Source organism: Lontra canadensis, unplaced genomic scaffold (genome assembly GCF_010015895.1).
Source record: "Lontra canadensis isolate GAN:19392208 unplaced genomic scaffold, GSC_riverotter_1.0 scaffold7, whole genome shotgun sequence".
Taxonomy (NCBI): Eukaryota; Metazoa; Chordata; class Mammalia; order Carnivora; family Mustelidae; genus Lontra; species Lontra canadensis.
In genome coordinates this window covers 13912352-13925244 of record NW_022631001.1, presented here as the reverse complement: position 1 = coordinate 13925244, position 12893 = coordinate 13912352, and the positions used below count along the sequence as shown (strand labels likewise).

Here is a 12893-nt window from a genome sequence, read left to right as displayed (position 1 = left end):
CAAAGTTTTTAGATAAGAAGTCATAGCAGGGCTTTTCTGTTCCTCAAAACAACTTTGTTGTCAGTAAACTTTCTGATTTACTAGAAATTTGAAGTAATTGATGAAGTCAACAGGTTAATCACTAGCTCAGGTCTCTCTCTAAAAATTATTGAGATTAAATATTATTACGTTTAGTTGACTGCTTTAGGGTCTGTCTGCAGAAATAGTGATCCTCAACGAAAACAGGTAAAAAATTTGAAAAAAGTATAAAATGTTGAGTGTGCATACCAAACAGGTTATTTGGCATTTTGCCAAATCAGACAATCATATTTAGCTTTTTCTACCACAGAAATTCTTCTATCTGCATTTCTTGGGCATGGGGTGGGGGTGGCAGGGATGGGCAAAGGGAGAGGAAGAGAGAAATCTTAAGTAGGTTCCACGCCCAGAGTGGAGCCTGGGCCGGGCTGGATCTCACGACCCTGAGATCATGACCCAAGACAAAATCAAGAGTCAGAATCTTAACTGACTGAGCCACCCAGGCGCCCCTCTCCTGCCTGTATTTCTACATCACTCAACATGGCAAGGCTAACAGAAAATCAAAGTCAAATACGGAAACCTGGCAAGTGCTTATCTGGCTTCACTGTTTAACCACTAACTGGCAAATACCTTAAGAAAAACTGCACGGGAGATAAATGATAGGGTAAAAGTACATTTTTGACCCAGGGCCCAGGCCCTCATAAGAGAAACAGATCTAAGATTTATAGGAAATGATTTGGGAATGATTTCAAAGTGCTGAATAATCAGAAAATTGTTTTTCCATTTAACAGAAATAATCCCCACACTTAAAAATTTTTGTTGGTAGCTTTTTTCCCCCTCCTGCATCTGTAGTCTATTTAATAATTTCACCCCACAATCCCACTGTTGTTATTCTAGGAAAGACTAAAGTACCTAAATATCCTTTATCAGATGTGTGGATCACAGCAAACTGTAGGCATTTAACAAACACATAACACTGATGGAATAAAGGAAGTTTCAAATGAGGTAGAACACATAAATTATCTCAAACTGGGTTTTTTTTTTTTTTGGATGGCTTTTTACTGATGAGAAAAACTCCCTCAACCAAAAGCTAATATATGTATTAATGGCTTCCATTCCTTTCTTTTAAGAAGTTCTCAATTTGTTTATTAATATAACACAGATCTAATTAGAAAACATATGATAATCTATTTCTAATATTTAATTTTTTAATTTAAAAAATATTTTATTTATTTATTTGCAAGACACACACACACACAGAGCACAAGCCATGGAGAATCAGAGGGAGAAGGAGAAGACTCCCAGAGGAGGAGCCCAACATGGGACTCCATCCCAGAACCCTGGGATCATGACCTGAGCCAAAGGCAGATGCTTAACCAACTGAGCCACCCAGGCGACCTGATAATCTATTCTTTTTTAATCAAACTCAAGAATGCCAAACAGGTGACTTACAAAGAGTGGCAGTTCAAGCGAGGGCCTCACTTCCGTTCCCGACAGAGAGAGAACTATTTGACTCGGGTGTTACTAGCTTAAGTGGTGCTGCCAGGATGTAAGAAATTGTCTTGAGGCAGAGAATGAGGGGGAAATGCAGGAGAAAAAAGGGAAACTTCAAAGGTTGTAGGCTTGTGATATATTTTCCCCTCGAATTAGGACAGAGCTGCAAAAAGTAGAAAGAAGGGGAAAGATGGAATCAAAATCTGTGTTGGTTTTCTTGAGGTTTAGGAGCAAAAAATAAAGCGAGAAGCAAACTAGGATCAAGGGTCTTTCAGAGCTGGATGTTTTCATATAAACACTTAGTCCAGGGAGTTGCAGTTCTGTTTAGAGTCAAACCCAAAGGAACTCCTTTTTTTTTTTTTTTTTTTAAGATTTTGTTTATTTATTTGTCAGAGAGAGAGAGCACAGGCAGACAGAGTGGCAGAGGGAGAAGTAGGCTCCCTGTGGAGAAGGAGCCCGATGTGGGACTCGATTCCAGGACGCTGGGATCATGACCTGAGCCGAAGGCAGCCGCTTAACCAACTGAGCCACCCAGGCGTCCCCCAAAGGAACTCTTAAAACAGAGAAGAGAGAAGCGAAGCCTCGGGGGCTGAAGGGCCGAGCCGGGCAGGACCCGCGCATGCGCACACACCCCCTTTCCCCATCCTGCGAGCTTCTGGAAATCGACAGAGTATCCTCGCTGTCTCACTTTAAACGGAAGAAACAGACACACAGATCCAAGTGTGTCTCACGGTCATAGCGCAGAGCCGGATGTCACGTCTCCACACAACTCACTGCTTATGGGTTTGCCACTGGGGGGAGGCAGGGAAAGGGCGTGCGTTTTGTGCAAGCAGCAGGGTGAGCCGTGGCGGTGAAAATCGCTCAGGAAGAAGGCGGGAGGGCCGGGGATCTCCGCGGCGCCAGGGGTGGCGCGGGCCCTTCGCCCGGACTCTTCCCCTTTGTGGCCACCAGGTGGCGCGCCTGGCCCGCGGGTAGCGGCTGCGCGGTGGGGCGGGAGGAGGAAGCCCTCGCGCGCGCGTCGCCTTGGAAACGGAAGGAAACAGCGGCCGCGGTGTGGGTGGGCCTGGTCCGCCGGCCGGATGCTCGCGCTACTAGCGAATCCACTGCAGTGCACCCGCACCTGGAAGCGGTCAAGGGGAGGTAGGGAGACCGGCAGAACTCCTCGCTCGACCCCTGACTTCTTCCAGTCTGACGCTTAAGATTTGACATCTCCGCCCCACACCACCAGCCCTGGAGCTGGCTCCGAGCCCACATGGGCCCCGGGTCGCGTCCTCCTGGCGATCTCCACCAAGTCTTGCTCCTGGACCGTTGGAAACCGCCAGGAGGGGTTCTCATGGGCCCGCCCGTGTTCACGCAGGAGGTAGAAAGGGAAGGAGATCTTTTGATCTGATCAAAATACTGATCTCTCTTTCCTCCTTGCAGTAGAACCCCCGGATGCGTTGCTTATTTCTCTTCTAGATCTTCTGTTCCTGGAGGGCAGGATCTAAATTTGATTCAGATTTGTAACTCTCGCGGTGCGCTCACAGCCTCTAGCACACAGTAGATGCTCAGGAAACGAATCCTTCCATTTGTATGGAGTTTTAGGCTCGACAGTATTCCCAAAGCGTTTGAGCTTCCTTTGTAACCCTGACAGGAGGCAGGAAAGATGGGAGAGAACCCAGGGTCAGAGGGGGTTTAGCGGCATGTTCGAGGTTATAAAACTCACTAGTGGAGGATCTGGGACTCAACTCAAGTCTCGGTCTGCTTAGTGCTCTTCTCACCGCACTCCCAGTTTTGTGAATGCCTTTTGAGTGAGGGCTCCCACATCCTGCATCCTTCTCAGGCCCCGCACAGAGCCCTCCTGCCTGGGTACTCCGTGAGTGCCCTGAGTATTGTTTCTGGTCTCTTCCTCACCCTCCCAGTCCGCAGACTGGCTTCCGCTCCTAGCGCTGGATGCTGCAAACATCCTTCTGAAGAGGACACTTAGTTTCTTTCTTTGATTAATTTGTTAGATTTGTATAGTACCTGGCTTCTTCACTCTCCTTCTTACTCCATGATTAATTCTCTGCTGGCAAGAGAGAGTTGAGGAGTGGCTGGGAGAGGAAAGATGTCCTACTGAAGAAAGAAAGATATATACACATATATATTTCTGTGAGGGCGGAGAAGGAAAGTGATAAGATTGGGCATTTATCATTGTGTGTCTGAGAACAGCTCATGGATTTCCTTGAATCCCGTCCCCACCCCAAGACCTGGTTCCAGTAGACCTTCATAATCATCACTATTATTTGAAGCTAGAAGCCGTTTTGTTCTCTTCCACCACCAGAGGATGAAAATACTACATGTATTTCCCTTATCCTTACAATATTTTTTTCATGATTATGTTTCTGTTCTTTTGTGGCATTTTTAAGTTTGAAGGATACCGGGAGTTGGGGGGTGGAAATGTAGTTCTGGTTGCTAGAGAAGTTAGTATAATATAGTGCTCTTCAAACTATGTCATGAGCAATTCTGAAGCAGAAGATAGACCGATTTTTAACATTAGAGTCCAGCATAATTTGAGAATTGCTGTTCAGAAATGTGCCACTGACCAAAGGATTAGTGTTGGTAAAGAAAATACGTGGTAATGTAATATAAATCATCAATTAGGCAAGTGAAAGTCAAAAACATCATTTATCCAGATTTTTTATTTATTTTTTTAAATATAAGGTACATTAATAATAGTTAACTTTATTACTTTTTTTTTTTTTAAGTGGGCTCCATACCCAACATGGAGCTTGAACTCACAATCCTGAGACTGAGCCAACCAGGCACCTCTATCCAGATATTTTTTAAATACCTCAATTTGAATATATGGTGATTTAACACATCTCCAAACTGGCTGTGTTTTACATCTTAGAGCTGTTTTGTGCTGTATGTACATAATTGATTAAAAAAACAAGGATGAATTTGTTTTAAGCTAACTCGTAGGTGATACTCTCACTACTAAAAGGCTTTAAATGAATTCAGGGTTTTTTATGATATACTGAAGAGTATTTCTAAAACATTAAAAAAATTGTATTAAAAATATGTTTTACCGTAAGTGAGAATTTGAATTTAAAGGTGATTTACTTTCAGGGCCCCTGGGTGGCTTAGTCAGTTGAGCATCCAACTCTTGATCTAGGCTTGGGTCTTGATTTCAGGTTGTGGGTTTGAGCCCCACGCTGGGCTCCATGCTGGGCGCAGAGCCTACTTAAATAAGATTTACTTTCTAAATTAAGGGTATATACAATATTATGAGCAAGTAAATAGTGCCATTGGTCATGAAAGTGAGTACAAATTATTTGTAGGTCATTCAAATTAGACATTTATTAAACATCTATTAAACATGCATCCATGGGAGATGCTGGCCTATGGGCCAAAATATATTTTTGAAAACCCAAAGATGGTTTGTCGAAGTGATTAGTTGTTATTCAGTATTAAAGGAGTTGTGTTTTGATGAGGATGAATGCCATGAATGTTTTCAAATACATACTGCAATTAACACTATATTAAGATAGTGGACATCATTACTATTTATTAGATTTGTATATTTATAGCTAGTTCATGGCAGAGCCAGGAATAGATAGACCTCAAAACTTCCAACACCCATATAGAGATCTTTTAACTAAACCTCTGCTCTCAACCTCTGAGGGAATCTTATTCAGAACTTTTGCCATTACTAATGCTATTAAGTAAATATCTTCCATTTTAATCTACATTTATATAAAAACATTGGCTAACAAACATCAGAATTCATTCCAAATGTCCAGAAAGGTATCAGGGCAGAACTGCCATCCCTCCCAGCCTCCACAAAATTTGAGAAGATTCATTAGGAGGCTTCTGGATATTCATGGCTCCACAAAGTCATGAGAAAAGTCATTAGGAACTTTCTACATATTGAGCCAGGATCCTGAGAATGCACTCTTTGTTTTTTGGGTAATTTTGCAGAGTCGAGTAAAGCATTATGGGATAACAGTACATTCGAAGAAGATGGCTATTATATAGCCAAACAGACAACATTATATAGCCATTTTACCCAAACAGATTTTTTACTTTTCACTGAGAAGCACTCAGAGAATATATTTTGAAACATTTTCTGATGGAAAGTGATTTTGGGGTGGGCTCTGAAAAGAGCTGAGTTTTTCAAATATAGCCTCCGTGATTTCTTGCCAGCCCTCCCTCCATGGCGTATGTTACTAAAAGCCCCAACAGTGCCAGGAAAGGAAAAACATGCAGAAAAGGTCGAACTGTGGGCAGAGATCTCCGGAGCCTTCATCACCTGCACGGTCTTGCTAGTCTTTTAAAGTTGCTCATTATTTTTTTAAAGTTCTGCTGGAGTATGCTTCTTTCTTCCCATCTGTCTGAGTAGAGATCTTGTCTCTTCCCTATTTTATAATTAAGGGCCAGGTAAAGCCATTCACAGAGCCAACGCTGACTAGATAGTTTCAGTTACTGATAAACAGATTAGATGTCCCTCTGTCAGGAATAGTCTATGCAAAAACTTCCTGAAAGATAATTATGTTACTTTGTGAAAATTTTTTTCTATGATTTTTTCTATGATTCTATCCTTTGCTGAGTTAGAAATCCTCTAGATGGTCAGGAACTGTAAATCCTTGTAAATGCTTATGAAAATCCCCGCTGCTTATGGGACATTATCAAATGTAGAAGTACTTTCTGAAGTAAGGTTATTAGCTCATTGCAAAAATGCATCTAATAAGAGGGCAAGCCAATGCTTTCTAATTTTCTGGAAAGGGAAACAATGAATATTAATAGAGTTTATGCATAAATCATTTGTGCTTCATGGACCCACATTTTCGCTCATATTTTATTAAAGCCCTTTGCTATGAGCTGCAGTTACATAACTAATTATACTTTAGGCAGAAGAGTTGAAAACCTCAGAGCCAGGTAACTAAGGTAATTGAACAAGATGAGGTCATTTCCCTCCCAGCACCAGATGGGTACTGTAGGTGGAAACACTAACATTTGATCTCTTCCATATGACTCAGAAAGAAAATGAGAGATCAAGGTTACCATTTGTTTTAACTTATAAATGAAATATTTATGGTAAAAATCACTGTTAAGTAGTAACTTACTGTTGCAAAATGAAACACTGACCAGCATGTTATCTTTTCGTGCAATAGTCAAGGTAAAAATTCCAATTCTAAAATAGAAAATAATATTAAAATTCAACTCTGCATCTGAAACGAAAGCACTTATTCTCAGCTGATAAGTTTCTGTGATGGTACAATGACATCTTTCAGTGTGTCGTTTATGGAACTGTTCGTAAAACTTTCACCTCTGAGATGATACCACTGAATATATTATTCTGTCCTAATGTGCTAAATCTTTCTGTTGTGTAACCTGTGTGCTTTTCAGCTGGAAGGTATCAGAGTATGTTTGCATTGAGGTATACTCGAATCTGTTAGTGTAGAGAGAATAACACAGTCGGCTGGAAAAGTCTCAGACACAAAGACTGAGCCTGGCTGGAGGTCTAGTAAAACATGTTTCATTTCAGCAAGATTTTCCACTGTGGATCTCCGTGATCTATGTGGATGCCAACCAGGGACCCAAGTCAGTGATGAGGGTTGACAATTGCAAACCGCATGGATTAGTTTTTCCACATATCATCATACTTGGCAGCAAGCAGACATCCTCTTCTTTACAGTTACCTGGAGTTTGAAGAAGCATGATCTGGAGCTTTAAGCAAATGGTCATATTTAATCCTTACAATGGCTTTAGAATAAGATTTTTGCTCTCACTTTACAGATGATGATACTGAAGCTCAGAAAGATTAAGTAACCTACTCAAGGTCCACATAGACAACAGGTGGTGGGTCTAGGATTAAAACATGTCTGCCTAATTCATCCATCCATTTCTTTCTTCTGATGAGGATTTCTTGTGCATCTACGTGTGCTAGGTGGGGAAATAGATGAATGCAGAAGAATTATATCATTCCCACTCTCATGGAGTTTCCAGCCATCTAAATAAATAATTACAAAGGCTAAATTCTTTCTACCATACTCAACTACTAATATACTGATTGAAGTTTAGGCACTCTTTTTTTTGAGATTAATGGAAATTAAAAGATAAAAATATGTAACAGAAGACCATATAATCTGAAAAGAAGTACTTTAGTACCTATACAAAAAATTTATCCAAGAGGTATTCCTGTTTACTATAAAAATATGTGAACAGTGGGCCTGATTTTTTACTTTTAAAATATATTATTTTTTATAATTTTTATTACTGATTTAAAAAGCAATTAATAGCTGATGAATAGTTACTATTAACAAAATTTATTATTACCATTATTTTGCATTTGTAAACCTCTTAGCCATTTAAAAAACCATTTGAATATGCTTTTATTTGCTCTTTATAACAAACCTGGCAAAACCTAAGTCTTTTCGATTCTAGTTTCTTGGTGCTCATCGAAAATTGTGCTTTTGTTTTATCTTAATTAAAAAAAAAATTAACAGACATTTCCTGACCTGCTACCATGGGCAGTGCACATTGCCAAACACTGTGGAGAAATAAAATGACTGAAAAAGTTTAGTCCTTGTTTTTAAAAAAGTTTGATAGGGACAACGGATGTAGATGGATAACACAGAGGATGAGTCTCTTAGAAAGTTTTGGGTGGAGAAGTGCTATACCTGGCCAAACATGGAACTTATTAGACTCAAGAATCCACTGATTCATGATGTCCCAGCACTGCAGTGGCTGATATGTCTGGGGACATCGAAACCTGAGTGGAAAAAACAGTTTTAAATTAAGTCCCAGAAGTTCCTCATCTTGAGTAAGCACAGGTAGGGGGCAAGGACAGAATTTATTTACTTTTCCTATTTCTTTTCTAAACAGGTATGCTTCTTACTAACTAAGCAACACAATGGATAACACAGTGAAAGCAAATAAGAAGGATATTCAATATGGGCCATACAAAGAAGTCAAATTGCCTACCAGTGAAGCACTTCTCGACTACCAGTAAGCTTAGATTATGGAATCTAAATGTTCCCATCTGTAAATGGAAATCACTGTTAAGATTCCTATAATTCCAAATGGAAAGTGATACACTCAAAACCTGTCAAGAGAGCTAGCCATGTGCATACTTTTCAAAGTTTTGAAATTTGACTATAACATATTCCAAGTAGTAGCAATGAAACAGCATTCAATAATGTGGTTTTGGCTCCCTCTCTCCCTCTGATGTATTATTGATCACTCTCCCACATACTGTATACATAATTTGTATATAACAGCTGGCTGACTTAACCTCTTAAAGCACAACATAGAATAGTTCATGTACATTTATAGAAGAGTAAAAGATTTTTCATTTCTAGATGTTCCAATGAGTATTATCTCCAGAGATAATAGAGATCAAATCCAAATTATGCAATTTTTTAATAAAAATATTCCCTAGTGTCTTACTCCCAGGAGCTGGAGACAAAACTAGAGGTAATACCTATTCTATGTTTACAATGTATCCAATTCATAGATAGCAAATCCCTGAGGAGATTTTGAACCTCAGCTTTTGGCAGAGGGCAAGTATCTTAATGTGTAATTCTTAGGGAGTGAATGAGTTCATTTCAGTCCTTTCCACATAAGAATGTATTTCATAACCCTCAACAAAGTAGTTTTAGAAGGAATATACCTCAATGTCATAAAGGCCGTTTATGAAAACTGCGCAGCTAACATCATACTCAGTGGTAAAAAACTGAGAGCTTTTCCCTTGAGGTCAGCAATAAGGCAAGGATGCCCACTCTCACCAGTTTTACTCCACATAGTTCTAGCCACAACAATCAGACAAGAAAAATAAATAAAAGGCATCTATATTAGTAAGGAAGAAGTAAAATTTTCACTATTTGCATACGGGATGACACCATTATAGAAAATCCAAGGGTACCTGGGTGGTTCGGAGGGTGGTGCCTCTGCCTTCGGCTCAGGTCATGATCTCGGGGTCCTGGGATCGAGCCCTGTGTCGGGCTCTCTGCTCAGTAGGGAGCCTGCTTCTCTCTCTCTCTGCCTGCTTATCTCCCTGCTTGTGATCTCTGTTTGTCAAATAAGTAAAATGTTAAAGAAAAAAAAAAAGGAAAATCCAAGACTCCGCCAAAAACCTACTTGAACTGATAAATGAAATCAAGAATGTTGCAGGATACGAAATCAGTATACACAAATCTGTTGCATTTCTATAATAATGAAGTAGTAGAAAGAAAAATTAAGAAAACAATCCCATTTCACCAAAAAGAATAAAATAGCTGGACATAAAACTTAACCAAGGAGGTAAAAGACCTGTACTCAGGAAACTATAAAACACTGAGGAAGGAAACTGTAGGTGATACAAACAATGCTCATGGATTAGAAGAACAAATACTGTTAAAATGTCCATACCAGCTAAAGCAATCTATATATTTAATGCAATCCCTATTGAAATACCAATAGCATTTTTCACAGAACTAGAACAAATAATCCTAAAATTTGTATGGAACCACAAAAGACCCCAAATAGCCAAAGCGATCTTGAAAAAGAACCACACTGGAGGTATGACAATCCCAGATTTTAAGATATACTACAAAGCAGTAGTAATCAAAACAATATGGTACTGGCACAAAAACAGACATGGAGATCAATAGAACAGAACGGAGAGCCCAGAAATAAACCCATGCTTATAAGGTCAACCAATCTTTGACAAAGGAGGCAAGAATATGCAATGAAAAAAAAAGCAGTCTCTTCAATAAATGGTGTTGAGAAAACTGCACAGTCACATGCAAAAGAAGGAAACTGGGCCACCTTCTCATACCATACTCAAAAATAAACTCAAAATGGACTAAGGAACTTAAGGTGACACTGAAACCATAAAAATCCTAGAAGAGAGCAGAGACAGTAATTTTTCTGACATCAGTGATAGCAACATTTTTCTGGATATGTCTCCTGAAGCAAAGGAAGCAGAAGCAAAAATAAACTATTGGGACTACATCAAAATAAAAAGCTTTTCACAGCAAAAGAAACAACGAACAAAACTAAAAGGCAACCTACTAAATAGAAGATATTCACAAATTACATATCCAAAAGGAGTTAGTATCCAAGATATATAAAGAACTGATACAACTCAGTTCACACACACACATACACACACACATACACACACACCTCTAATTGAAAACTGGCAGAAGACATGAGCAGACATTTCTCCAAAGAAGATATCCAGATGACCAGAAGACACGAAAAGATGCTCAACATCACTCATCATCAGAGAAATGTAAATCAAAACTATAAGATATCACCTCACACCTGTCAGAGTGGCTAACATAAAACATACAAGAGAATAAGTGTTGACGAGGATGACAAGGAAGAAAAAGGAACCTCGTCAACTGTGGGTAGGAGTGCAAATAATCTCCCCACACAGAAAACAGTATGGGGGTTCCCCAAAAAGGTAAAAATAGAACTACCTTACAATTCAGTAATTGCACTACCTAAAAAATATAAAAACACTAATTCAAAGGGATACATGCACCCCTATGTTTATTGCAGCATTCTTTGCAATAGCCAAACTATGGAAGAGCCCAGGTGTCCACTGATAGATGAGTGGAATATATATATATCATATATATATATACACACAAATACACACATATATTTTATTACATATAATATATAATTGTATATTTATAAAATTATATAATTATATACTATATGATTATTATACATATAAATAATATGATATATAAATATATAAATAAATTAATGAAATATTACTCAGCCATAAAAAAGAATGAAATCTTAGCATTTGCAACAACATGGATAGATCCAGAGAGCACAATGCTAAGTAAAATGTCAGTCAGAGAAAGACAAATACCATATGATTTCACAAATATGTGGAATTTAAGAAACAAAACAAATGAACAAAGAAAAAAAAGAGACAAGCCAAAAACAGACACTTAACTACGGAGAACAAAAGGATGGTTACCGGAGGGAAGGTGGGGGGTTGGGTATGGGAGAAATAGATGCAGCGAATTAAGAGCACACTTACCATGATGAGCACTGAGTAATGTATAGAATTGCTGAACCACTATATTGTACACCTGAAACTAATATAACATTGTATGCCAACTATACTGGAATTAAAATTAAAAAAAAAAAAGACATGCACTTCATGCATCTACTGAACAAGTACTTGAATGTTTACCAAGTCCAAGGCAAGTGCTAGAGGACAACAGCAAACAGACCATCCAGTTCCTACCCAGATGAGGCATGGGAGACAGACATTAGATAACTACTTCAAACTTTTTCAAAAAAATTGCATAGCTACCATTAAGTTGCTATGAAAGAAAAGTATATGGTCCTGTATAATGGTTTAACTAAAGGACTTGATAATGGTCAGAGGGGTCAGGAAATCTTGATGGAGTGAGTGACGTTGAAGCTGATATCCGGCAGAGGAACAGGTGTTTGGAGACAAAGGGTGGAGGAGAAAAAGGCTTATGGGAAAGACACTGGTGTCAGGAAGAGCTTTTCAGAGTCTAGGAGCGGAGAGAAGGCAGAGAGCGGGAGAAGAGGTAAGAGCAGACTGGTGATATCAGCAAGGGTGAGAAAAGCCAAGCCCTGTGAAGCATGTGGGATTCGGGACTGGGCACTACTTACTGGAGGGGAACAAAGCTGCAAGGATGGAGCCCGTGAGGCTGGTGACCAGTCTGTGACACTGGCCTTCCAGAGATTTGTTTTTAACAACATTCAAAGAAAATCCATCTCCTTCTTGAGTTTCTCAAATCTGTCTGCTCTTTTTAGAGGACAGGGAGTGAAAGGGCCAGGACACTAAGAGAGAAACACCTATAGGAAGGGACTTTTAACAAAGTTCTCTTTTATTTTCCACTTGAGACATTACGTTATAACCAGAAATCACTTGCACTCATTTGTCAGCGTAACGGAAAACTTCCCTCATCTCATCTTTGGAGAGGGGGACAAAAAGTCAGGCTCTGTGAATACAACCTGGTCTCTAATTTGCTCCTACGGTTTACGCTGATGACATCCAAATACAATTGTTTCTTTCTCTTCTAGGTCAGTCAGAAGCCAGTATTTCTGTTCTTTAACAGAGGTTTACAAAGAGACAAACATTTAAAATTCTCATGATCTAATGCAAGATATAAATTGAACATCTCATGCTTTTGTTCTCTCTTTGTTAAGACTAAATAAATAATCTCATGGACTGCAACAGTCAAAGCCTTGCTGCACCATGCTCTGCTAAGTGACACGTGGCTCATTCCATGTGTTCCCAGGTGATGGAACTTTTGTCACATGATGAGGAGCCAAAACAGCCCCCTCGCTTTCTGAGAAAGGACTGCCAAAGGGTCCCCTGGCAGCATCTTATAATTCTCTTATGAGATTGTTCTCATCTAATAAAGAGCTGG

General features: G+C 39.4%; 1 protein-coding gene across 3 annotated transcripts in view; it reads left to right on the top strand.

Moving 5' to 3' along the window:
- The first annotated feature begins 2582 nt into the window (after positions 1–2582).
- The window catches only part of CCDC83 (coiled-coil domain containing 83), a 53275-nt gene continuing 42964 nt past the window's right edge, over positions 2583–12893 (top strand). For all 3 annotated transcript variants that reach the window (XM_032852890.1, XM_032852891.1, XM_032852889.1), the window contains exons 1-2: positions 2583–2649; positions 8359–8481. In XM_032852890.1, the coding sequence (XP_032708781.1) occupies positions 8387–8481 (95 nt within the window). In that variant the 5' untranslated portion in view covers positions 2583–2649; positions 8359–8386. The remainder of the gene's footprint in view (positions 2650–8358; positions 8482–12893) is intronic.